Source organism: Hyperolius riggenbachi, chromosome 11 (assembly GCF_040937935.1).
Source record: "Hyperolius riggenbachi isolate aHypRig1 chromosome 11, aHypRig1.pri, whole genome shotgun sequence".
Lineage (NCBI taxonomy): Eukaryota > Metazoa > Chordata > Amphibia > Anura > Hyperoliidae > Hyperolius > Hyperolius riggenbachi.
Genome location: NC_090656.1, coordinates 119,516,066 through 119,538,905, shown reverse-complemented (window position 1 = coordinate 119,538,905; position 22,840 = coordinate 119,516,066). Strand labels below are relative to the sequence as shown.

The window sequence follows — 22,840 nt, the reverse complement described above, 5'->3', positions numbered from 1 at the left end:
AATCTGATTGCAATTTGTAGGGAAATCTGCTGCCAATCTTGTTGCACTTTGTGGAGAAATCTCTTATCACTCTAAATGCATTTTGTGGGGAAATCTGCGGCCAATCTGATTGCATTTTGTGGGGAAATCTGCGGCCAATCTGGTTGCACTTCGTGGGGAAATATGCTATCACTCTTTTGTAGGGAAATATGCTGCCAATCTGATTGCATTTTGTGGGGAAATCTGCTGCCAATTTGGTTGCATTTTGTGAGGAAATCTGCCACCAATCTAATTGCATTTTGTGGGGAAATATGCGGCCAATCTGATTGCAATTTGTGGGGAAATCTGCTACCAATCTGGTTGCAATTTGTGGGGAAATCTGCTGCCAATCTGGTTGCAATTTGTGGGGAAATCTGCTGCCAATCTGGTTGCAATTTGTGGGGAAATCTGTGGCCAATCTGATTGCATTTTGTGGAGAAATCCGCTATCACTATAATTGCATTTAGTGGGGAAACTGTTGCTATATATTTTTTTCGGGGGGGGGGAGGGGGCCTCCACCATGTGGTCTGTAAAAAAAAAAAATGACCCTCCATGGCCGCGAAGTTGGACTGCACTGTTATATGGGATTACTAAGGTGTCATAAATAGTCAGGGCTGGTTCTAGACTTTTTGCTGCCTGAGGCAAACTTGTGAGGATGCGCTCCCCCACCCCAAATTGCAATGATCGCACAGCACCTGACAAATTGCACTGCTTGTTATAGCTTCGGTGAGCTCCCAAAAAACTCCTTCAGTATAGGTAGGTAGCCAGGTATAGGTACCCCCACTATTGATAGCTAGGTACAGGTGCCCCCAGTATAGGTTAGTCAGGTACAATTGCCTGCAGTATAGATTGGCCAGGCAATCTGTTCACTTCCTGTTTCTGCCTGGTGCTGCCCCCAAACTTCTGCTGCCTGAGGAAGTCACCTCACTTGGCCTCATAGGTGGACCGAGCCTGTGAATAGTGATAAAGTTATTACTGATTACAAAAGAACATAGGTAAAATATCAAAACTGCTCTTGTCTATAAGAGGAAACTGATCTAGGTGTGAAATGATTAAACTACTATGTAGCAAATCATAAGAAAAGCTATTGAATGAGAAAGTGTGGGCAGACTTTTGACCAAATGTTTAAATGTTAATTTCGACATGTAATGACAGAAAGGCTGAAGAGTAACGGAGGACACCGGAAGTCATTAAATCAGCAAATATGGGTTGGATTAAAAAGTTCCCTGCTACTATTAGGTTGTAAAGGTTAGGGATGAGCTCAGATTCTCATCACCATGAACAAGACTTTCCCAGTGCTCAAACTACCAACAGCTTTCGAGTACCAGGGAGTCGATCAGCCTGCATCTGGAACCCACACAGTGCAAAAACTCAAGGCAACAAAAGAAATGAACTGGGTCTCTACCTGGATTTAGCAATTATAGATCAATTTATTAATGGTACCCTAGCCACAAAACTCCACAACATTTAGGCATGCAGGTCTTTGTTAGCAGCACTTGACAAAGGCCTGCATACCAAAACAATGAGCAGTTTTATGGCTATGGTGCCACTAATAAATTGAGCTATACTTGCTAAATCCAGGTAGAGACCCAGTCGATTTCTTCTGTTGCCTCAAATTCTCAACAGTCAATTTAACATCAATATTTGCATTTTTACCTGACTTAAAATCCGTGTGAAAACATGATACATTTTCGTAAGATGTATTTTTTATAGAAAATTAGAATTTTAAATGTGTTTTTGCATGCCCATGTATTTTCACATGTATTTTTATCTGTGTGAAGCAGATATTTTCACTTGTGTGACAATGTGAAAATGCCGCAAAAATGAATTGTGGTGAAACAAAATTTCCCAAAATAGATCACCATCACTAAAATAAGTTTTTGCTTTGATCAGAATAGACTTTATTCGCCAAGTACAGGGTAATGTACAAGGAATTATGGTTGGCACAGACAGAGCAGTAGACTTTCAAGGGCAGAAGTGCATACATGGGAATACATGGGAACACATGACACATATTACAGCATGACAATTTAACAATTCACTATGGGGTTAGCTTACATTTCTCATGGGGATTTCTAGATATGGGTAATTTCTAGATTGTGTGTGTGTGTGTGTGTGTGTGTGTGTTGGGGGGGGGGGGGGGGGTTGCAGGACATGACGGCCAGGAAAGCTGGGGAAAAGTAAGCGTTCCTGTGCCTGTCAGTCCTGGTGGAGATGGTCCCAAGCCGATGTGAGTAGGTTGAGGTGAAGGTTGTTGGGGTGGGAGGGGTCTTTTGCAATCCTGACCACCCTGGATTGCAGTCTAGAGAGGTGCAGGATGTCTAGAGATGGGAGGGGGGACCCGATGATCTCAGCGGCTTTGATGACTCTCTGTAGATTGTTTGTCCCTAAAGGAGGCACTTGCATACCATACAAGAACAGGCGTTGTCGGGACTTTTTCTGTGTTTTGGTGGCATTTGCTTCCCACCTAAGGTTGCTGGAGATGGTGGTACCCAAGCCCTCAATAAGAACCAGGGAGAGTTTAGTGGGATTACTGAAAGTTTAGTGAATCATTAGTTGTGTTAAAGCAACCAGATGTAGTAACTGCAGCAAGTGTTTTTGGTTTTTAAACGAGCCTCATGGTAAAGATGTTTTCCAAAATGTACATTTTTAACTTTGCCAACTCTCGTTGCTTTATTCTTACGCTAGTCTTCCACACATCATTTTTATAAAATTGTTATACCCTTTTTGTTTCCTAGGCACATCTATGCCAGTTTGTTCTACAACCCAGGTTTTAAGCTATTCAATAACTTCTTGCAAGCCCTCGTGTCGTTCTCTTGCTGGCTATGACGTTACCTGCAGTATCCACTTTAGCCCATTACCTGGCTGCACATGTAAGAAAGGCTTTTATCTGAATGACAACAATGTATGTGTTCCTGCATCTACTTGTCCATGTTATTCAAATGGGCTGCCACTACTCAATGGCCAGACAGTTCCACAAAATGGAGTACTCTGGTGAGTATGGAAAAGCCCAACAAGCATGGCTCTGTTGTGTAATTATGCTACATGTGTTAATCATTAGATGCTGATCCCCAACTATGCTGAATAAAACCAACTGCCTTCAAAGGGAAAGGTAATGGGGGGATAGTGCTTGGTAGCTGAGTTTTGTGATGAGTAAATGCTTCTGCTTTTGACGTGCCATGCCATTCTGCTGACATCCTGCATCTTTCTAGAGAATGAAATGGTAAGTGTTCATTACCAACTCACCACCACTGAAAGCCAACTACCACTACTCCCCAAAGGAACAGAACATTTTAAAGTGTAACTGTCAGGCATAAAAGCAATTCTTTATTATTATCTGGTAAACAAGTAATCATGATGCTAACCAGGCAAATCCAAAAGTTAAAAATCACTCTTACTTTCCTTCTCCATAAACCATCATTCCCCAGTAATCATCATTGCCCAGTTTCCCTTGATTTTATTTGGTACATCTGCCGCACAAAGGAAGTTGCAGAGCATGCTGGGTTTTTGTTTTTTCTTCTTTCCCCTCAGACATAACTAATGCAGCCTGATTGGCTGAAGCCTCTTTCCCTTCTGTTTTCCCCCTCAACATCTCTGTTCCTCTCTGATTGGCCAATATTTATCATGCACTTTCTCCTGCAAATCTGGGTGGGAGTGTCTGAAGACTGGGAGTAGGGTGGGCAATGATACACAGACAGAGTAAGGCCCAGTGCACACCAAAACCGCTAGCAGATCCACAAAACGCTAGCGGTTTTTGGAGCTGATTTCAGAGCGATTCTAGGTATGTTTAGAGAGGTTTTCTATGGCAAATGAAGAGAGATCCGCACCACCTTCAGAAAAGCTTAGTCTGTTTTATTGGAAAAAAACATACAAATTTAAAAAGAACTTTAAGGCAGGACAGTCCACTGTTTCGGGCTCCTGCCCATCTTCATGCTGCCTAGTTCTGAAGTAACATACAAAAACACCAACATATATACAGAGAAACAACCAATCACTGAGTATATACTAATTAGAGGACCTGATGGGAAACAGCCTATTTACATATCTAGTCACACCTCCAGGAGCCCGAAACAGTGGACTGTCCTGCCTTAAAGTTCTTTTTAAATTTGTATGTTTTTTTCCAATAAAACAGACTAAGCTTTTCTGAAGGTGGTGCGGATCTTTCTCTTCATTTGCCACAGTTTGAGTCCCATGGTGTCCGGGACTATTAGATCTGCACACCTGACCATCTGGAATTGATGGAAGCCAAGCAAGTGCGACTCCACACTCAAAATTACTAGAGAGGTTTTCTAAACATACCTAGCAGTTTTGGGTGCATTTTTGTGTAGCAGATTGCACATATTGTTACAGTGAAAGCTGTTACTGAACAGCTTCTGTAACAAAAACGCCTGGCAAACCGCTCTGATCTAGCGTTTTTCAGAGCAATTTGCGTTTTTCCTATACTTTACATTGAGGACGAAACGCTTCAGAAAACCGCAAACGTGCAGCAGGAGGTACGTTTGCGGTTTGGAAAAAAACTCAAACAGCTGGTGTGCACCATCCCATTGAAATACATTAGCCAAGCGTATTTACAGGCGGATGCGACTGGCGGATCACACCTAAAACCGCTCAGTGTGCACTGGGCCTAAGAGAGGAAATGATGTCAGGATTGGGTTTAAGACAGACACAGTCAAAATGGAAAATCCTAAGAATGAATTTCTCTTTTTTACTACAGAAAAATCACAAAAATAAAAATGTGGAAAGTGCAATGCATATGTTATGTAAGTAGAGCTAGTATTTATCTACTTATATATGTGGTTTTTTTTCTGAGATAGTATGGCTGACAGTTCCTCTTTAAACTAATGCAACATCCTGCCAATCTCCCAACTACTGCAAAATAACACCATCCTGTAATTTGTAGTGAAAATAAAGTGTTCTCTTCGGAACACACAAAAAACAATACATTCTGCAATGATGCACATTGTCAGCAGTTAACTTGTGATACATTTAGGAATGTAAATCAAAGTGAAGAAAGATTTTACATTGGACAAGCACTGACTTTGTAAATTATACAGTAATATTATAAAACATAAGCAAAAGTATTTATTAAGCTAGATTCAGTAAAATTATACCTGGCTTTTTGACTAACTCAAGGCCTGCACATAGAATTTACTGGTCTGCTAAGGCACAGAACACCTACTGTATGCTTCTTATGTAAAATGAATCTCCTTTCCGTTGTGATCTGTTTGTTTAAGCTGTTAAACCTTTAAAATTTGGGTGGAGGCTTTCTCTAAAAACAGAGAGACATTTTAGCCTACCTCTCTTCCAGCGCACCAGCCCCACTGCAGGTAAGCATGGGAGTTCTTTGGGGAAAATATCCCTGGAATGGCTGGGTGCCATGTAATATGAACAAGGGTTTGTAGTGCCATTCAATCTCCTTCAAATCAGATCATTTAGAAAATAAAATATCTCACAGTATCCTTCTGGTTTGTCCTAATGAATTTTAGAGAGCTGTCAGCCATACTATCTCACAAAAAAAGACATATATAACTAGATAAATATTTGCTCTACTTACGTAAAATATGTATTGCACTGTCCACGTTTTGATTTTAGTGATTTTTCTACAGTAAAAAGGGAGAAAATCCTTCTTAGCATTTCCCATTTTACTGTGGCTATTTTGAAGCCATTCCTGATGTAATTTGCCCTCTTAAAGAGGAACTCCAGTGAAAATAATATAATAAAAAAAGTGCTTCATTTTTACAATTATTATGTATAAATGATTTAGTCAGTGTTTGCTCATTGTAAAATCTTTCCTTTCCCAGATTCACATCCTGACATGTATTACATGGTGACATTGTTACTGTGGGCAAGTTATGTAGCTGTTTCTAGCTGTTCTGGCTGTTACTTACAGACAGCTGTAAACAGCCATTTCCTGTCTGTGAACATTGTTACATTGTGGCAGTTTGCCCAGAGTACCGCGGTACCCAGAGCTTCTTGTGGGAGGGGTTTCAGCACAAAATCAGTCACACAGCGCCCCCTGATGGTCTGTTTGTGAAAAGCATTCTATTTCTCATGTAAAAGGGGGTATCAGCTACTGATTGGGATAAAGTTCAATTCTTGGTTGGAGTTTCTCTTTAAGGTGGCCACACAGGATACAATAAATGATCCGATTTTACAGCAATTTGATAAAAACGATCTGATCTCCCCAAAAAATGAAAAGCTTTTTTTTTTCATTCGACTGAAAAATCCGAACGGATTTCACATTTTCTTCAATTTTTATCGATCCGGAATGCCAGATATTTTTCTTCAATATTTCCAAAGATTGTATGGTGTGTGTTAGATTGTCAATTTGTTAATATACACACCCTAGCAATTTTATCATAGTTTCCAATCATTTTTATCATAATTGGGAAACATTGAACATATGTGTGTGGTACATTGGGCAGATTTTTTTAAATGTTACAAGTAGTCAGAAAAATTGATTGCAATTCTTAAATTGAACAGATATTTAAAAAATTGTATGGTGTGTGGCCACCTTTACTCTCCTCTGCTTGATTGTGTATGCATTGCCCGCCCTCCGCTATAGAAAGTGCATTGTCTCAGCATGAGAAATATTGGCCAATCAGAGAGGAACAGAGGTGTGGGAGGGGAAAACAGGAGGGAAAGAGGCTTCACCTAGGGATGAGCAGAAATTACGCCTATGTGTTATTATGCATCGTAATTCGCATTTACACATCATATTCGTAATGCGAAATTTCAGGGGGAAAGCTTAATTAACCACTTAAGTACCAGTGGTCTCTGCCCCCTTAAGGACTAGAGACGACTGGTACAAGAACGACGAAATCCTGACAAATCGCCGCGCATACCCGACGCAACCGCTGTCATAACCGCATGCTGGGATCCTCTATGACGGCAGAGTCATGTGAGCTGGTCAGGAGCCGCTTTCATTAGCTCCTGACCGTGTCTATCAATGTAAGCCAATGGGAGCGGCTTATATTGATAGACACTGCCAGGAGCCAATGAAATCGGCTCCTGACCGGCTCACATGGCTCTGCCGTCATAGAGACAGACAGAGTCTGTGAGCTGTGGCGAGAAACGTCTGGTTTGAGCGGCACGATCGGCGGGGAGCGATGGAAACAGCGAATGTGTGCTGCGGACGGTGATTGAAATCTACGTCCTGGCAGCCAGGAGTCCACCAAAACAGGGGATGGATTTCAATCACCTTGGTTCGAAAGCAGTTAATTTTGGATGGTTTTGTAAGCATTCATAATTACGCATGAACTTTGTGCTGACTTTGGAAGTGGATAGCAAAGCCCTCATACATGATACTGCTACCAAAGTTGCTACATATGGAGGATAATGGGTACAAGTAAAAAACAATTCAAAAAGACCTTGTTGTTTTTGAGAAAATCGATTAAAAAAATTACAAAGAAAAATGTTTTTTAAACTCATTGTTTTTTTGTTTAACCACTTGAGGACCGCCCCCAGCCGATGGGCGGTGGCAAAGTCCGGGCCCAAACGACCGCAATACGCCCATCGGCGGGGGCGGCTGCGGGAGTGGCTATGCGGCGATCGCGTCATTCGTGACGCGATCAGCCGCCGGGGACTCGCTCCGCCCACCGCTCGTAGTAACCCGCCGGCCGTTCGGAAGCGCCGGCGGGTTACTAGCACCCGGATCGCCGCTGCACATATGTATAATAGGCTTTGTAATGTATACAAAGCCTATTATACTGGCTGCCTCCTGCCCTGGTGGTCCCAGTGTCCGAGGGACCACCAGGGCGGGCTGCAGCCACCCTAGTCTGCACCCAAGCACACTGATTTCCCCCCCCCCTGCCCCCTGATCACCCACAGCACCCCTCAGACCCCCACTCCCCACCCCCCAGACCACTGTTTGCACCCAGTCACCCCCCTAATCACCCATCAATCACTCCCTGTCACCATCTGTCAACGCTATTTTTTTTATCCCCCCCCCCTGCCCACTGCCCCCTCCTGATCACCCCCCCACCCCTCAGATTCTCCCCAGACCCCCCCCCCCCCCCGTGTACTGTATGCATCTATCCCCCCTGATCACCTGTCAATCACCTGTCAATCACCCGTCAATCACCCGTCAATCACCCCCTGTCACTGCTACCCATCAATCAGCCCCTAACCTGCCCCTTGCGGGCAATCTGATCACCCATCCACACCAATAGATCGCCCACAAATCCGACATCAGATCACCTCCCAAGTGCAGTGTTTACATCTCTTCTCTCCTCTAAACACCCACTAATTACTCATCAATCACCCATCAATCACCCCCTATCACCACCTGTCACTGTTACCCATCAGATTAGGCCCTAATCTACCCCTTGCGGGCACCCAATCACCCGCCCACACGCTCAGATTGCCCTCAGACCCCCCCTTATCAATTCACCAGTGCAATATTTACATCTGTTATTCCCTGTAATAACCCACTGATCACCTGTCAGTCACCCATCAATCACCCCCTGTCACTGCCACCCATCAATCACCCCCTGTCACTGCTACCCATCAATCAGCCCCTAACCTGCCCCTTGCGGGCAATCTGATCACCCACCCACACCAATAGATCGCCCGCAGATCCGACATCAGATCACCTCCCAAGTGCAGTGTTTACATCTCTTCTATCCTCTAAACACCCACTAATTACCCATCAATCACCCCCTATCACCACCTGTCACTGTTACCCATCAGATTAGACCCTAATCTGCCCCTTGCGGGCACCCAATCACCCGCCCACACGCTCAGATTGCCCTCAGACCCCCCCCCCCTTATCAATTCGCCAGTGCAATATTTACATCTGTTATTCCCTGTAATAACCCACTGATCACCTGTCAATCACCTATCAATCACCCCCTGTCACTGCCACCCATCAATCACCCCCTGTCACTGCCACCCATCAATCAGCCCCTAACCTGCCCCTTGCGGGCAATCTGATCACCCACCCACACCAATAGATCGCCCGACAGATCCGACATCAGATCACCTCCCAAGTGCAGTGTTTACATCTCTTCTCTCCTCTAAACACCCACTAATTACCCATCAATCACCCCCTATCACCACCTGTCACTGTTACCCATCAGATTAGACCCTAATCTGCCCCTTGCGGGCACCCAATCACCCGCCCACACGCTCAGATTGCCCTCAGACCCCCCCTTATCAATTTGCCAGTGCAATATTTACATCTGTTATTCCCTGTAATAACCCACTGATCACCTGTCAATCACCTATCAATCACCCCCTGTCACTGCCACCCATCAATCACCCCCTGTCACTGCCACCCATCAATCAGCCCCTAACCTGCCCCTTGCGGGCAATCTGATCACCCACCCACACCAATAGATCGCCCGCAGATCCGACATCAGATCACCTCCCAAGTGCAGTGTTTACATCTCTTCTCTCCTCTAAACACCCACTAATTACCCATCAATCACCCCCTATCACCACCTGTCACGGTTACCCATCAGATTAGACCCTAATCTGCCCCTTGCGGGCACCTAATCACCCGCCCACACCTCAGAACGTCCTCAGACCCCAGCCCTGATCACCTCGCTAGTGCATTGCTTGCATCTATTTCCCCCCTCTAATCACACCTTGAGACACCCATCAATCACCTCCTGTCACCCCCTAGCACACCTACCCATCAGATCAGGCCCTAATTTGCCCTGTGTGGGCTCCTGATCACTCGGCCAAACCCTCAGATCCCGCTCAGACCCCCTTCCGATCACCTCCCCAGTGCATTGATTGCATCTATTTTCCCCTCTAACCGCCCCCTGAGACACCCATCAATCACCTCCTGTCACCCCCCTAGCACTCCTATCCATCAGATCAGGCCCAAAACATCCTGTCATCTAAGAGGCCACCCTGCTTATGACCGGTTCCACAAAATTTGCCCCCTCATAGACCACCTGTCATCAAAATTTGCAGATGCTTATACCCCTAAACAGTCATTTTGAGAAATTTGGTTTCCAGACTACTCACAGTTTTGGGCCCGTAAAATGCCAGGGCAGTATAGGAACCCCACAAGTGACCCCATTTTAGAAAGAAGACACCCCAAGGTATTCTGTTAGGTGTATGATGAGTTCATAGAAGATTTTATTTTTTGTCAAAAGTTAGCGGAAATTGGATTTTTATTGTTTTTTTCACAAAGTGTCATTTTTCACTAACTCGTGACAAAAAATAAAATCTTCTATGAACTCACCATACCCCTAACGGAATACCTTGAGGTGTCTTCTTTCTAAAATGGGGTCACTTGTGGGGTTCCTATACTGCCCTGGCATTTTAGGGGCCCTAAACCCGTGAGGAGTAGTCTAGAAAACAAATGCCTCAAAATGACCTGTGAATAGGACGTTGGGCCCCTTAGCGCACCTAGGCTGCAAAAAAGTGTCACACATGTGGTATCGCCATACTCAGGAGAAGTAGTATAATGTGTTTTGTGGTGTATTTTTACACATACACATGCTGGGTGGGAGAAATCTCTCTGTAAATGGACAATTGTGTGAGAAAAAATCAAAAATGTGTCATTTACAGAGACATTTCTCCCACCCAGCATGGTTATATGTAAAAATACACCACAAAACACATTATACTACTTCTTCTGAGTACGGCGATACCACATGTGTGACACTTTTTTGCAGCCTAACTGTGCTAAGGGGCCCAAAGTCCAATGAGTACCTTTAGGATTTCACAGGTCATTTTGAGACATTTGGGTTCAAGACTACTCCTCACGGTTTAGGGCCCCTAAAATGCCAGGGCAGTATAGGAACCCCACAAGTGACCCCATTTTAGAAAGAAGACACCCCAAGGTATTCTGTTAGGTGTATGATGAGTTCATAGAAGATTTTATTTTTTGTCACAAGTTAGCGGAAATTGATATGTATTGTTTTTTTTTTCACAAAGTGTCATTTTACGCTAACTTGTGACAAAAAAAAAATCTTCTATGAACTCACCATACTCCTAACAGAATACCTTGGGGTGTCTTCTTTCTAAAATGGGGTCACTTGTGGGGTTCCTATACTGCCCTGGCATTTTAGGGGCCCTAAACCGTGAGCAGTAGTCTAGAATCCAAATGCCTCAAAATGACCTGTGAATAGGACGTTAGGCCCCTTAGCGCACCTAGGTTGCAAAAAAGTGTCACACATGTGGTATCACCGTACTCAGAAGAAGTAGTATATTGTGTTTTGGGGTGTATTTTTACACATACCCATGCTGGGTGGGAGAAATCTCTCTGTAAATGGACAATTGTGTGTAAAAAAAATCAAACAATTGTCATTTACAGAGATATTTCTCCCACCCAGCATGGGTATGTGTAAAAATACACCCCAAAACACATTATACTACTTCTCCTGAGTATGGCGGTACCACATGTGTGGCACTTTTTTGCACCCTAAGTGCGCTAAGAGGCCCAAAGTCCAATGAGTACCTTTAGGATTTCACAGGTCATTTTGCGACATTTGGTTTCAAGACTACTCCTCACGGTTTAGGGCCCCTAAAATGCCAGGGCAGTATAGGAACCCCACAAATGACCCCATTTTAGAAAGAAGACACCCCAAGGTATTCCGTTAGGAGTATGGTGAGTTCATAGAAGATTTTATTTTTTGTCACAAGTTAGCGGAAAATGACACTTTGTGAAAAAAACAATTAAAATCAATTTCCGCTAACTTGTGACAAAAAAAAAAAAAATCTTCTATGAACTCACCATCCTCCTAACGGAATACCTTGGGGTGTCTTCTTTCTAAAATGAGGTAATTTGTGGGGATCCTATACTGTCCTGGCATTTTAAAGGCCCTAAACCGTGAGGAGTAGTCTTGAAACGAAATTTCTCAAAATGACCTGTGAAATCCTAAAGGTACTCATTGAACTTTGGGCCCCTTAGCGCAGTTAGGCTGCAAAAAAAGTGCCACACATGTGGTATCACCGTACTCAGAAGAAGTAGTATAATGTGTTTTGGGGTGTATTTTTCCACATACCCATGCTGAGTGGGAGAAATATCTCTATAAATAGACAATTGTGTGTAAAAAAAATAAAACAATTGTCATTTACGGAGATATTTCTCCCACCCAGCATGGGTATGTGTAAAAATACACCCCAAAACACATTATACTACTTCTCCTGAGTACGGCAATACCACATGTGTGGCACTTTTTTGCAGCCTAACTGCGCTAAGGGGCCAAAAGTCCAAAGAGCATCTTTAGGCTTTACAGGGGTGCTTACAATTAGGCACCCCCAAAATGCCAGGACAGTGAACACACCCCACAAATGACCCCATTTTGGAAAGTAGACACTTCAAGGTATTCAGAGAGGAGCATAGTGAGTCCGTGGCAGATTTCATTTTTTTTTGTCGCAAGTTAGAAGAAATGGAAACTTTTTTTTTTCTTTTTTTTGTCAGAAAGTGTCATTTTCCGCTAACTTGTGACAAAAAATAAAATCTTCTATGAACTCACCATGCCTCTCACTGAATACTTTGGGATGTCTTCTTTCCAAAATGGGGTCATTTGGGGGGTATTTGTACTATCCTGGAATTTTAGCCCCTCATGAAACCTGACAGGTGCGCAGAAAAGTCAGAGATGCTTGAAAATGGGAAAATTCACTTTTGGCACCATAGTTTGTAAACGCTATAACTTTTACCCAATCTAATAAATATACACTGAATGTTTTTTTTTTATCAAAGACATGTAGCAGAATAACTTTTGCGCTCAAATGTATAGGAAATTTTACTTTATTTGAAAAATGTCAGCACAGCAAGTTAAAAAAGTCATTTTTTTTGCCAAAATTCATGTCTTTTTTGATGAATATAATAAAAACTAAAACTCGCAGCAGCAATCAAATAGCAGCAAAAGAAAGCTGTATTAGTGACAAGAAAAGGAGGTAAAATTCCTTTAGGTGGTAGGTTGTATGACCGAGCAATAAACCGTGAAAGCTGCAGTGGTCTGAATGGAGAAAAAGGCTCTGGTCCTTAAGGGGCGAAAAGACTGTGGTCCTTAAGTGGTTAAAAACCATTTTTCTTTGCATTTTTAAAATCTATTTTCTCAAAAACTACAAGGTCTTTTGACAAATTCTCTCTTTTTTTTTTTACTTGTACCCACTATGCTCCTTTAACATAAGTAGAAAATTTGGTAGCAATAGCATGTATGGGGGTTTGCTATTCACCGCCAAAGTCTGTGCGAAATTACGCATAAATTACATGTAAATTAATGCGTAAATTACGAATGCTTATACAAAGTCCATTAAATTAATAATTCATTATTACGTATATGCATAAATGTGAAAAATGTATGCATAATTTCGCGTAATCGTAATTAGCAGATTACGATCATCACTGCTTCAGTCTCTGAGGAAGCGATGGTTGCCGCAAAATGGCTGGCCTGTATCTTTGCCTGAACTCACTTCTGGTATGCCTGTATTGCCTGTATTGTCACAAGAAATACTATGAGCAGAGTTGGTGCTCAGTCTCTTCCTTCTACAAGTTGTAGCCAATCAGGCTGTATTAGTTAAGTCTGAGGGGAAAGTAGAGAAGCAAAAAAAGACAACCCAGCATGCCCTGCAACTTCCTTTGTGTTTACCACATTTTGTGTGTACCAATTAAGAGTCAGGTAAACTGGGGAATGATCATTTTTCAACAAGAAAATGATGGTGGCCCTATTGTTCGTGTTGCAAGTCTCACCACCACGCACTTCTTCATTCCGGCTTGAAGGAGGAAGTGCGAGCAGTGAGGCTTGCAACACGACCAATAGGACGCATGCAAGCTATTTGGAGTGCAGGGAGGATGCGCACTTATGGGTAAATAACCCCTTCACTCCCTGCTGCACACCTGAGCTAATTAAAGCTCATTTAAATCACAAATTTGAGTGCTTAAGCACTCATTACTTGTGAGAGCATTTCTGCTGCCATCTGATAATTTGGTAACATTTCCACCACTTTGTGCTTATTCCGAGGGTCTAGTAGCATTGCCACCCAGTACAGGTCCTGGTCCTGGAGTCTTTTTATACTGGGGTCCCTCAACAGGCTGGACAATATGAAAGACCCCATATGAACAAGGTTTGATGCCAACCTAGTCATTATCATCTCCTCTTCCTTTTCCTCACTGATGTCACAGAAGTTCTCCTCCTCCCCCAGGCACAAACAATACCACGGGTACCCAAACACAAGCCCCCTGCGACACCTGTTGCGGTTGTTCTTCCATCTCCTCCTCAAAGCCACCTTCCTCCTCTGACTCCTCTTCCCCAGACTCCTCCTCCTCTTCTCTGTGCTGCCGCAGGTGTTGACGACAAATCTGGTTCTGGTAGTGTTGGTTCCCACAACTCTTCCTCTTCCTGTTCACGCTCCTCTACAGCTTGATCCACCACTCTACGCATGGCATGCTCCAGGAAGAAAGCGTATGGTATCAGGTCACTGATGGCGCCTTCACTGCAAACCAGATTTGTCACCTCCTCAAATGGATGCATGAGCCTGCAGGCATTACGCATGAGTGTCCAGTGCCTCGGCAAGAAGATCCCCAGCTCCCCAGAGTCTACTCTAGCACCATAGCTATACAGATACTCGTTGACAGCTTTCTCCTGTTGTAGCAGGCGGTCAAACATGAGGCGCAATGAATTGCAGCGGGTCGGGTGATCGAAAATCAAGCGCCTCACTGGCAAGTTCTTTTGCCACTGAATATCGTAGAAGCGCGTCATGGCCGTGGCGGTACGCCTAAAATGCCTACACACCTTTCTGGACTGCTTCAGGACCTCCTGTAAGCCTTGGAACTTACACACAAATCATTGGATTATAAGATTCAGCACATGTACCATGCAGGGCACATGTGTCAACTTGCACAAATTCAAAGCCGACAACAAATTGCTTCCATTGTCACACACCACTTTGCCGATCTCCAGTTGGTGCAGGGTCAGCCACTGATCCACCTGTTTGTTCAAAGCGGCTAGGAGTGCTGTTCCAGTGTGACTCTTGGTTTTGAGGCAAGACATGTCCACGATGGCGTGACACCATCGTACTTGGCATGTGAACTAGGCCCTAGGGGAGCTGGGGGTGTGCAGTTTGAGAGGAGAGTGTAGCAGTAGAGTAGGATTCAGCCGGAGGACGACAGTGAAGAGGATGTAGGAGAAGAAGAAGAGGTGGCAACAGCCCTGCCTGCAAACCATGGGGGTGTCACCAAGTCCCCTGCACAACCACGTACTCCATGCTTGCCAGCTGTCAGCAGGTTTACCAATGTGCCGTATAATATACCTGCCCTGACCGTGCTTTTTAGACCAGGCGTCCGTGGTCAGATGGACCCTTGACCCAACGTTGTGTGCCAGAGATGACACCACTTGCCTTTCTACATCACGGTACAGTTTGAGTATCACCTTTTTGGAAAATTAATTGCGGCCTGGTATCCACTGTGGTGTCCCAATTGCCACAAATTTTCGGAAGGCTTCAGAGTCCACCAGCTTGAATGCTAACAGCTGGCGGGCTAACAGTCCTGACAAGCCAGCTGTCAGATGCTGGGCGAGGGGGTGACTGGAAGACATTGGCTTCTTCTGCCCATATATTTACTTAACGGACACCTGGCTGTGGGAAGAGGAGCCTGAACTGCTCAAGGTGAGAGGCGGAGTAGAGGAGGGTGGCCTCATCCTTAGCATCCTTAGCGCCTTTATCTTTTAACAATAATGGTTGTGGATTCATCATAGGAATGTGTGAATAACTCCACCATCAGCTCAAGTGGAGCGGCTGTGGTGCTAGTAGTAGTGGTGGTGGCTGTCGGCTGAGTGGTAAGTAGTTGTGGGGTGGCCAAATCAGAGCAGGAGGAGGAAGATAGGTCACAGTTCTGTGCGGAAGCTGAGGAAGATGAGGGGGGCTGCTGTGTTACCCCCCAAAATTCTGAGGACGTAGTTGAATGGTTGAGGGTATTGGTCAAATGCCGCAAAAAAAAAATCACACCAGCACGACCTCGAAAAAAGTTGGCCTGTCTCTGACTGTGCTTGTCATTTTTTCCATATTTGGGTATGCAGTAGTACGAACAATATTCAATTGTGGTAGACAGTGTGCGTAATCACAAAGAGGCACACAATCAGTTTCAAATACACAGCAGCTGTGTGTGTGTATCACTGGGCTGTATACTTTAACACACACACAGAGATATGGGCTGGAAACACTCTTCATAAACTGCAAACCCTACTATTCACCCCGTGAGTTTTCTTCATTTATTTTGGCTGCTGTGTACATCCCTCCACAAACATGTATGCAGCCTGCGCTCCAAGATCTCGCAGATCAAATCACTGAGGTGGAAAGGGAGTACCCAGATTCTTTTTTTATCATACTAGGGGATTTCAACAGTGCTAATCTTTCCAAAGAACTCCCCAAATACAGGCAACACGTCACAAGCGCAACTAGAGAAGGTAAGACGCTTGATCACCGTTACACTACGACTAAGGACTCGTATCACTCTGTCAGCAGGGCAGCTTTGGGGAACTCTGATCATGCTGTTATACAGCTTATCCCAACATACATCCAAAGACTAAAAACTGCCAAACCTGTAGTGACCACAGTTAAAGAGAAACTCCGACCAAGAATTGAACTTTATCCCAATCAGTAGCTGATACCCACTTTTACATGAAAAATATAATGATTTTCACAAACAGACCATCAGGGGGCGCTGTATGACTGATTTTGTGCTGAAACCCCTCCCACAAGAGGCTCTGGTACCTTACGGTACTCTGGGCAAACTGCCACAATGTAACAATGACACACACAGGAAATGGCTGTTTATAGCTGTCTGTTAAAGCCAGAACAGCTACATAATCTGCCCACAGTAACAATGTCACCATGTAATACATGTCAGAATGTGAATCTGGGAGAGGAAAGATTTTACAATGAGCAAACTCTGGCTAAATCATGTATACATAATTATTGTAAAAATTAAGCACCTTTTTATATTAAATTATTTTCACTGGAGTTCCTCTTTAAGAAATGGACTAGTGAAGCTGTAGAAAAACTGCAGAGCTGCTTTGATTTAACTGACTGGAATTTATTTAAAGAATCCTCCAGTGACCTAAATGAATACACTGACGATGTGACATCATATATTACCTTTTGTGAAGAGTCCTGCATCCCCACAAAAAAGTGCACCAGGTACAATAACGATAAACCCTGGTTCACATCACATCTTAGGAAGCTGCTGCTCGATAAAGAAAGGGCATATCGTACAGGCGATAAAGTCCTCTACAAAGCTGCGAAATACAAACTGCAGAGAGCCATTACCGCCGCAAAAAAAGATTATTCTCAAAAACTTGAGGAAAATTTTTCTAACGCCGACTCATCCACAATATGGAAATCTCTACATGAAATTACCAGCTACAGGAAGAAATCTCCTCCCCCCTCACTACATAACCTGCAGCTTGCAGATGAACTGAATACATTTTATTGCAGGTTTGACACTACCAACAAAAGCTAAACACAACAAGTCAATTTGCATCTCTGCCACAGGCAAACTGAACACTCTTCCTGCCAGCCAACGTCCCCACCCCCTGCGGTGCCTCAGCAACTACACAACACAGGAGGCCAGACACAATCTATTGACCTGTCCCCAGATGTGCATGCTCTAACAATATGCCAATCAGATGTAAATGGACTCTTTAAAAAACAAAACACCAGGAAAGCAATGGGACCAGACGCTGTGTCTGCGAAATGCTTGAATCTCTGTGCCGACCAATTAGCGCCTGTATTTACAGACATATTCAAAGCATCTCTAGAACTCTCAATTGTTCCTGCCTGTTTTAAAAGCGCAACTATTGTACCAATTCAAAAAAAACAAACCTACATGTTTAAATGATTACAGGCCTGTTGCCCTGACATCACTGGTCATGAAAGCATTTGAAAAACTGATAATGACTTATCTGAAATCCATCACAGATCCCCTGCTGGACTCTTTGCAATTTGCCTACAGGCCTAACAGATCCGCAGACGATGCCGTGAACATGTGTATGCATTATGTACTACAGCATTTAGATATCCCAGGAACCTACACCAGGATTTTATTTATAGATTTCAGCTCTGCATTTAATACCATAATTCCATCACTGCTGCACAGCAAGCTCTCCTAGCTACACATACCCGAATCCCTCTGCAAATGGATAACCGACTTCTTAACCGACAGAAGACAGCGTGTTAGACTTGGTAAACTCACATCAAGCTCTCTGACAGTCAGTACTGGTGCACCCCAGGGCTGTGTGCTTTCCCCACTGCTGTACTCACTTTACACCAATGACTGCATCTCCACAGATCCATCTGTTAAGGTTCTGAAGTTTGCAGACGACACAACAGTTGTTGGTCTCATTCAAAACGGGGATGAGTCTGCATACAGGCATGTGGTGGGACAGCTTTCCTCCTGGTGCAGCAGCAACAACTTGGAACTAAATGCTCTCAAAACCATGGAGATGATAATAGACTTTAGGAGATCTCCCCCCAGCACCTCCCCTTAACCATAAATGGATCCATATAAACCCAAGTAGAGTCATTCAAGTTTCTTGGGTCCACGATCTCAAACGACTTAAAATGGGACAACAACACTGCCACTATTGTCAAGAAAGCACAACAGAGAATGTACCATCTGCGGCAGCTGAAAAAGTTTGGCCTACCTCAAAATCTAATGGTGCAGTTCTACACTGCAATCATCGAATCCACCATACCATCATCCATGACTGTATGGTTCAGCTCCTGCTCAGCATTAGAAAAGGGGAGGCTGCAGCGCATCATCCGATCAGCGGAAAGGATAATTGGCTGTAGCTTACCTTCCCTGCAGGATCTTTACACTAGCAGGTGCAAAAAGAGAGCATCCAAAATTGCCTCTGACCCCTCTCACCCAGCTCACTCCATCTTCCAGCGCATGCCTTCAGGAGTAAGAGTCCGGTCAATCGCTACCAAAACCTCTAGACACAGGAACAGTTTTTTTCCTCAAGCGGTAGCCATACTTAATGCTGAACCACGTTAGAGCTGCTAGGACTGAAAGTAATCAGCACAGAACTAAACATGAACAATTCTCACATTGCTTACTGCCACTATACTTATAATGTCCTTAACTTGTAATATTCCCACTGTCTGTCCTTGTATTGTTTTTGTTTGTGTTTGTTAAGCAACAGCCAAGACAAATTCCTTGTAGGTGCAAACTTACTTGGCGAAAATAAATTGATTCTGATTGATTCTGATTCTGATGCAGTTGTGACATCACAGTGGTCGTAAGATGGCAAAATTGCTGTAAAAGCAGTGTGCGCAATAGAATGGCTACGTGGGCTCAGTGTCGGGCCGAGGCATAGGCTGGAGAGGCTCCAGCCTCAGGGCACAGTGTAGCAGGGGGCGCAGAATTCATTCAGCTGTCATTCCTATTTGTGTTTGAAGCAGAAAGTAATAAGAAAAGGGGATACATGGCAGTGACTGCAAGACATATAACTAGATATTAAGGTGTTGGGGAGGTTGTGGGCCCTGTGGCGCCTCTTAGTCTAATAGCAATCAGTATGTGACGGCTGGGGTGGGAGGGATGGAGGGGTGCACTTTGGTGTCTCAGCCTTGGGTGCTGGAGGACCTTGTCCCGGCTCTGCATGGGCTGTATGCAGTGTGTCACCCACACGGAGAGATATCCAATAGTAAGTTAAATCACAAACACAGTTGGAAGATATGCACTAGTGGTAATAGTGTGCTGGCGGAACTACAAGGCCCAGCTGTGACTGTGGACTGTATGCAGTGTGTCACCCACACAGAGAGATATTCTATAGTAAGTTCAATCACAAATACAGTTAGAAGATATGCACTTGTGGTAATAGTGTGCTGGCAGAACTGCAAGGCACAGCTGTGACTGTGGGCTGTATGCAGTGTGTCACCCCCCCCCCCCCCCCACACACACACACACACACACACACACACACACAAAAGCAGCAGGAGAATATTAGCCCTCAAGAAGGCTTTTTAGGGTGCTTTCAGCAATAAATTTCAGTAAGGAGTAAACTAAACAACAGCCTAGCTAAGCTTACTGTCCCTGTCTCTGCAGCACCTTATCTCTTCCTCTCACTAAAGCAGCAGCTGGAGACTGAGAACATGGCCAGTGCTGCTGCGTTTTTATAGGGGGGCAGGGGGTCCTTGGGGGAGTGCAGCTTGATTGGCTGCCATGCGTCTGCTGACTGTGATGTAGAGGGTCAAAATGTATCCCAGTGACAAGGTGTAGGGGCAGGTCAAATGTGCTATGTGTTCGCATCCCACCGCGGACGCCAGCCACCTTCAGCCATCCCGAGCACTCGTAGTCACTCACGGAGCCTACAGTCTCGCCGCCAGCTAGTTTCGGTTTCACTGACAGACCCGACAGGCCTGTCCACGCATATTTTTCTTTGTGTTCCTGTCCGCAATAGCGTCCTGCACCTGTGCAGGACACTATTGAGGATGGGACCATGAGGAAGGATACGCGTGGCCAGGCCTGAGGAGGCGCAGAAAGCCCGCCGAGTCCCTGTCAGGGCATGTCAGCGAAAACTAAACTGGCTGGCGGCGTGGGACCAGAGGATCCACGAGTGACTGCGAGGGCATGGGATGGCTGCAGGGGGCTGGTGGAAGCCCCAGGCAAGGAAGTGACTCAGTAAGTGACTATAGTGTGACCCTCACTGATAAGAAATTCCCCTTATTATCTCTTTATTGCTCTCAGAAGCCATTTTCTGCTAGGAAAGTGTTTTATAGTTGGAATTTCTTATCAGTGAGGGTCACATTGAAGTCACTTCCTGTCTGAGTCAGGATTGAGTAAGCCACCTACATACCTGATATTTAACTCTTTCAGACAGAGAATGAAAAAAAAGGAACACAGCATAGTTATTTGTGTGCTAGGCACTGTACATACACATGTCTATCTCATCATGTCACATGTCACTTCGGGTATCCTTTAATGACAGTATGTTTGTTTAGGCTGAAGTTCCCCTTTAACCATTTATGACGGACGTGAGTTTCACGTTCACAGCGGCAGCTGCTACAGCAGTTGGGGGGGGGGGGGGGGGCTGTGCAGGTAATCGTGTGGGCAGATACCCGCAATCACGATGTTCCCGGCAACAGGGGGAATTGGCTGCAGGGGACAAAAGTCCCCAGTGCCAATCCATGCATGTCCGCCAAGAATAAACAGTGTTTATTCTTAAATAGAGCCACCGCGCTTCCTTCCACTGACATTTTCCACTGCCAATCATTAGATTTATGAATCGGAACAAACCTCCTATTTATTAATTTCCCAGCAGGAAACCGTGATCGCAGGCTTCCATTTAAGCCTCCGTCACTTCCCTAGTTACGATGTAGCAACACATTGTTTCCTATGTAGCGTACTTGTATGCTACATAGGATTTGCTCAGCAAGGACATTTTGTGGCTAAATAGTAAATTTAAATTTACTGACTTTAGGAAATAAAAAAAAAATGAATATGTATGTCAAGAGGGTATATATTATAAATGTATGGGCTAAAATTAGCGATAGATGTAAAACTGAAAAAATGTACCTTTATTTCCAAATAAAATATTATCACCATACATTATACTAGGGATATATCTGTAATGTTTCAATATATACCTGCCCTGACCGTGCTTTTTAGACCAGGCGTCCGTGGTCAGATGGACCCTTGACCCAACGTTGTGTGCCAGAGATGACACCACTTGCCTTTCTACATCACGGTACAGTTTGGGTATCACCTTTTTGGAAAATTAATTGCGGCCTGGTATCCACTGTGGTGTCCCAATTGCCACACATTTTTGGAAGGCTTCAGAGTCCACCAGCTTGTATGCTAACAGCTGGCGGGCTAACAGTCCTGACAAGCCAGCTGTCAGATGCTGGGCGAGGGGGTGACTGGAAGACATTGGCTTCTTCTGCCCATATATTTACTTAACGGACACCTGGCTGTGGGAAGAGAAGCCGGAAATGCTCAAGGTGAGAGGCGGAGTAGAGGAGGGTGGCTGTGAAGGTGGAAGGGCAGCAGAGAATAAAGCGGCTGAAGATGCTGGACCAGGAGGAGGAAGAGGAGGAAGAGGAGGTGCAAGGGTGGCTTTGCGTTTGTGTGCTGCTTTTCCTCATGTGCTCATCCCATTGGTGTTTTTGATGGGAGCTCATATGCCTTCAAAAGGCAGTTGTGTCCCTAGGTGGGTGCAACACTTTCCATGACTCAGTTTTCATTGGCAGAGATTACAGATGGGATCGCTGTAATCTGAGGCAGACACACACAAAATGCCACACTGGTGAGCTCTGAAATAATGGCATTCTGGTGGTGGCAACAGCAGGCGTTGAAGGGCGTGTTGACTGGCTGACCCTAGGTGGCGATACATGCCGTCGGACACTGCCACAAGCTGTTTGCTATGAGCTCCCCATGCTGCTTACAGCAACTCGTCTTCTCCTCCTCTCTGTCTTCCCCTCTGAACTGTCCCCCTGTTCATCTCGTCTTCTGGGCTCCCATGTGGCATCCATGCCCATGTCATCATCATCCATAGCTTCGCTTGTGTCAGACACTTCTAAAACTGCACCGACAGGTAGTTCATCATCATCATCCTCACATCTTACATCCATCTGAGACATATGAGTTGATGTTGGTATAACATCCTTAGCGCCTTCATCTTTTAACAATAATGGTTGTGGATTCATCATAGGAATGTGTGAATAACTCCACCATCAGCTCAAGTGGAGCGGCTGTGGTGCTAGTAGTAGTGGTGGTGGCTGTCAGCTGAGTGGTAAGTAGTTGTGGGGTGGCCAAATCAGAGCAGGAGGAGGAAGATAGGTCACAGTTCTGTGCGGTAGCTGAGGAAGATGAGGGGGGCTGCTGTGTTAACCCCCAAAATTCTGAGGACGTAGTTGA

The 22,840-nt window shown here is 44.6% G+C and overlaps 1 protein-coding gene across 1 annotated transcript in view; it reads left to right on the top strand.

The window, feature by feature from the left end:
• The window catches only part of LOC137537859 (mucin-5B-like), a gene marked incomplete at its 5' end in the record, with an annotated part of 285,507 nt that overhangs the window by 111,721 nt on the left and 150,946 nt on the right, over positions 1-22,840 (top strand). The window contains one exon of the mRNA XM_068259809.1: positions 2,772-3,012. Within this exon, the coding sequence (XP_068115910.1) occupies positions 2,772-3,012 (241 nt within the window). The remainder of the gene's footprint in view (positions 1-2,771; positions 3,013-22,840) is intronic.